This window comes from Nematolebias whitei, chromosome 13 (genome assembly GCF_014905685.2).
Source record: "Nematolebias whitei isolate Nwh7 chromosome 13, NemWhi1, whole genome shotgun sequence".
Lineage (NCBI taxonomy): Eukaryota > Metazoa > Chordata > Actinopteri > Cyprinodontiformes > Rivulidae > Nematolebias > Nematolebias whitei.
The window spans coordinates 2849719-2854456 of NC_056510.1; the positions used below are offsets into that span (position 1 = coordinate 2849719).

The following is a 4738-nucleotide window of genomic DNA, read 5'->3' on the forward strand; positions in this document are numbered from 1 at the left end:
ACTCCATCAGATGAAACTCCGTCATATGAAACTCCGTCAGATGAAACACCGTCAGATGAAACACCGTCAGATGAAACTCCGTCAGATGAAACTCCGTCAGATACAACTCCGTCAGATGAAGCTTTTTGGACAAGGTTGAACTCTTTGCTCACTTGTTAAATGTGCCGCAGAAAAAGCATCAACACATTTCTAAACCGTGTTCTGAGCAATGAGCTGTTGTGCCTTCGTGCTTTTACTGTTAAAAACTGACGAGTTGGAAATAATTCAGTCATTTCTCCTGAAACAGGCTGGTCGGCCATCTTGTCTTCATCCAACAGGCTTCAACTCTTTAGTGAGCTCCTGGTCTGATGTCTTACTTGTAGCGTTTCTACCAGTGGTGTTAACTTAGCACTTTATTCTAATCCGTATGGCTGCTAGCAGAGCTCATGACTTCAGGACCGTCAAACCAAAACGACCACAGCTGTTCCATTTGGCATGAAGTAGCATTCAAAGTGAAGCGAGTCACTGCGGAGGCGCAGCTTGTACCGTTTCAAAAAGAAAAACATCTGCCGAGTTACTAATGTTTGGTTTCCATTTGGTTTGAAAGACCTGGTGTATCTTTCCCCCCCAGTGTGATATATTGTGAGTTATAATAAAAGATTTTAAACAGTCTTGTCATCAATGTTTTTAATGTTACATCACAAACTGAGCAAGGAGCCATCGGACCTCAGAACTGGAATAAACAAGCGCAGGGATTTCACTCGGAGGAATAAAATCAAAACATGGAACAAAAACAAAAGATGTTTCCAGAAAAAAAAACGAACCTTTAAGACTTTACGTTAGTTGAAAGAAATAACATGTATCGTAAACACGTGGGGGTCCCGAGGACGCCGCCACTTCCACACGAGCTAAAGTATGAAATGGCTCAACAGACGATCGTCGGCACAGTTTGAACAGTTCCCGACTGTAGAAGGACTCGCACAGGTTTACTGTCAGGTGAAGTGCATCAATGTCATTTCTTTGGCTCGTTTGCTCCAAGAGTGTCATTTATAATAATCAAAATCAAATGTTGTTAAAAGATTTGCTGTTTTCCATCCCTCTCTAGTCTTTGCATCAAAAACGCTCTTCATAAAGACTCCTGGATCTTAGCTGGGATGTCTTTGAAACAATACTTTAGTCCGAAGACGTACAAAACCACCAAGTATCAAATCATCTGATAAACACTGAAACTTTTTGTACATTTCTGCAAAAACAATAAAAAAAACGAACAGCAAACAAAAGCTTTACAGAAAGACAGCAATCGATGTCTTCCTGGATGAACGAACTGGTACTCGATGACCAGCAGTCTGTTGGACGTCCAGCTGAACATGAATAAAAACAACACGACAGGAACCACACGAAGCTCAGACACGTTCTCAAATCCAGGAAGAAATCGAACCTTCGGAGTTGAGTTTCTGAATAAGGATGAAGACGTTTCACCATCTCTGCTGACAGACCGATATTTACCGTTGGCACAAACACAAACTCCAGTTTTGGCTGCTGGGACCTCAGCTGGATCCCGAGGTCTCGTCTTCCAGGTGAGGGAAGGTCTTCAATCTGCAGCAGCCATACAGAAGTTCCAGCAGGAGGCGGAGGCCACGCCCCCCTTCTCCGCCCCCACAGCCAATCAGGTTCTCCACAAGCTACTTTTCTCCACCGGACTCTGGCTCCTTGGCCAGACCACGGATGGACAGGTCATAAACCACCTCCTCGATCTTCTTCACGTCGTACTTGAGACCGTCGTAGCGCTTCCTCAGCGGGTCGTTCTTCAGGTTGAGCAGACGGAAACCCGAGTCCAGCTCGTTGATGAAGTTGGAGATGCGGAGCGGCCGGCTGTAGTCTCCTGCTGTGACACTGTTCACAGCCAACCGCGACTAGAGGAGCAGAACACACATTTAACAAGGACCTTCTCCTCTTACACCATATAAATACATATAAAGGAAAAAACTCACTAAATCAACCTTTGGTCTTATTGAGGCATATTTGGGAAAACTTGTCAAGGTTTTCTTTGTCATTCATCACATGTGGTGCATGTGGCGGAACGAAACTGTGTACACAGGGTCCCAGTTACATCCAACAAAAGCATAAATTGTAAAGAAAACCAGTAATAAGATCTAAGAAATATGCTAAACTAAGAAAAACAATACGCCGAACAAGACGTGACATATACTACAAAACATCATGTTATCATAGGTGTTTTTTATTTCATTGTGGTGCTCGCATGATTTTATTGTTTGTAGTGTTCTTAATCGATATCCATCCATCCATCCATAGGGCTGATATTTTAGGCAGATATAGGCGTTTGGGGACATATTGGTATCAGTGATAATTGTCCCATTATGCGCTGATATAAACATTTATCATTTTCACCCCTGAAATGCTGGAACCAGCGGTGTCCTTACTTGCAAAAGGTGTAATTGTACAATGTATCCAGCAGAGGGCGCATGAAGACTACTTTCAAGTCATGGCCATTCACTTTCACAGCACAGCTGAAGCAGGGAGCGACACGGTGTAGCATATTTTGCTGAACAGAGCATGGTAAGTTTATGGTTACTTATCTGTATAATAATAAATAAAAAAATCAATAATAAATTAGCTTCAATCCTCCAACCCGCTTGCCATTAGCTACGTGCCTCTCAGGTTAGCAAGCTAACATTTAGGTAACCTAGCATTGGCTATTGTCTTGTAAAACTTTATCCAGAACAATAAATCTATAACATAGAGGTAAAATACATCAGTGTTAGTAACATTATCTCTGTCGTCCTCAATGAAATGCATTGTTCGTCTGAAATCTTTACTTCTCTGCAAAGACAAATAAACTCTGCTGCTGCAGTCAATACTAATTAGACCTTCACCATATGTGACGTTTAAACAATGAACAGGAAATGACATATCTTTTGTTTAAGTTATATTTTTATAACACACTTGATAACTTTATGGTGAATAATGGAGGGTAGAAAATGTGAACACACATTAGGAAGATGACTTCAAGTGTTAAACAGGTTTAAAAGTAGCTGCTTACTTTGATTCTTGGGGGTGGACAAATCGGTTATGAGCATTCGCCTTCCCCTCCCAATGTCGATATTGGCAATAGCCAAAAAGTCCATATCAGTCGGGCTCTAATATTTAGACATTAATTCTGATTTTCAACATTTTCAAACACCTACTTGTTAATATTGTCAAGTTAGGATTTCAAATAAGAAGTCGAATGAAAGACATAATTATTATAATAATTATCACAGAGGCTTTCAATTATTGTTCAAGGTATCAGTTGTTTTTTTTCAATTTACAAAGAATTCAATCAAACTTGACTATAATAATCAAGAGCCTAAAACATGATACGACATTTTGCGTAGCAGAGCATTTCATTTGCAGTAACATAAAGCAGAAAGAAAATACAAATTGAGCATTTGAGCTGGAAATCCAGAGGTACACACTTCCTAGGATGTCAGAAACATTGGGAGATGGTTTCCTCTTGAATGTTTGCAGTCAGTTAAAATCCCTTTTAGCTTTAGGATGTGCAGGTATCACATGGATGATTTGAATTAGGCTAGAAAGAATCATCATTTACAGCTAAACATCTGGAATTTATCCAAACAAACTGAACAATAAAACAAGTACATTTGACACAATGAGCACGACGACGCCTTAAATTTCCAGTTTTAAAGTGCTGTTAGTGTGACAGCTTAGCAATCAGTTACAGACTCACCAGCTCACTTGCCATGATCAGAACACCTGCCAGGTAATCCTCCACATCCAGGTGGAAGCCCTTCTCTCGCACAACCTCAACTGAGAATGAGGGCACCCAGGAAATTAAATAAATGATGCTTAGGCGATTTTCTTGCTGTAACAGTTAAACTGGTACCTACTCCCAAGTATTTGTGCCACCTCCTCCCGAGTGACAAGAGCTTCACTTTCCAGGTAGACGACGAAGGCTGCGAGGAAAGCCAAACGCTGCAGAACGAACCGCCAGTGCTCGTGGAACCTGAACAGGTAGGAGAATAAACGATGAATAAGAGACGGAACCAGAGGTGCAAAATCTGAAATCACACCAACTAAGCACGCTGGAAGACACAAACTGAAAGAACCGGAGATAATGATTGTCACCTGTAATACTGCTCCACAGGAAATCTGGTCTTCAGATCAGCTATTTGTGTCCTCACCGTGCAGAACAACTCCCGTGCCTTTGCACATTTACTGGGGACTGGAAGAAGAAAACCAGTAAGTATTTAAAAAATGGTCCAACATAATATTATCAATCACAGGTTGAGTTACATACTTACTTTCTTTGAATCCAGATGGTTGGTGGACACTTTGGAGTACCGTTAGTATTTCTCTGGCAGTCTGCTCCAAATTCTGAACCACCTTTCGGATATCCTAAAAACAACAACTCCTTAGTTGAAATAGACAATTAATGTCAATTAACGCTACAATCAATGTCTGTTCAGATATTTGAAACGATCGTGGTAATAATTAGGCCAAATAAACAATAATATTATCTTTATTTAAACGTGATGTTTGAGTCCCTGTTGACTTCTCTCATTTGCGAGCAGCTAAAAACAAAAGCAGCTCGGCTGAGTTAGCTAACTACATGCTGTTCCGCTGTTCTTACCTCTCTGACGTCCTGGTCGGCGCTCAGGAAGCCCTGAATGTAGCTGAACATTTCGGCGACGGACATATCCGAGCAGCGACAAAACCCTCCAGTCAATTTTCAAGGCGC

General features: G+C 41.2%; 1 protein-coding gene across 1 annotated transcript; it reads right to left on the minus strand.

Moving 5' to 3' along the window:
- Positions 1-658: 658 nt before the first annotated feature.
- Positions 659-4738, minus strand: tsn (translin). Its single transcript, XM_037686224.1, has 6 exons — positions 4631-4738; positions 4302-4395; positions 4126-4222; positions 3888-4003; positions 3728-3807; positions 659-1892 (listed from the first exon to the last, which is right to left on the minus strand). The coding sequence occupies exons 1-6, from the start codon at positions 4694-4696 to the stop codon at positions 1662-1664; spliced, it is 684 nt and encodes a 227-aa protein (XP_037542152.1). The 5' UTR covers positions 4697-4738; the 3' UTR covers positions 659-1661.

What these genes read in the sequence shown, in the direction of transcription:
- tsn (XM_037686224.1), bottom strand. Translation starts at nt 4,696, where the DNA reads ATGTCCGTCGCCGAAATGTTCAGCTACATTCAGGGCTTCCTGAGCGCC. An exon ending in CCGACCAGGACGTCAGAGAG is followed by an intron (nt 4,396 to 4,630) that starts GTAAGAACAGCG and finishes TGTTGTTTTTAG; the next exon opens with GATATCCGAAAGGTGGTTCA. An exon ending in GGTGGCACAAATACTTGGGA is followed by an intron (nt 3,808 to 3,887) that starts GTAGGTACCAGT and finishes CCTCATTCTCAG; the next exon opens with TTGAGGTTGTGCGAGAGAAG.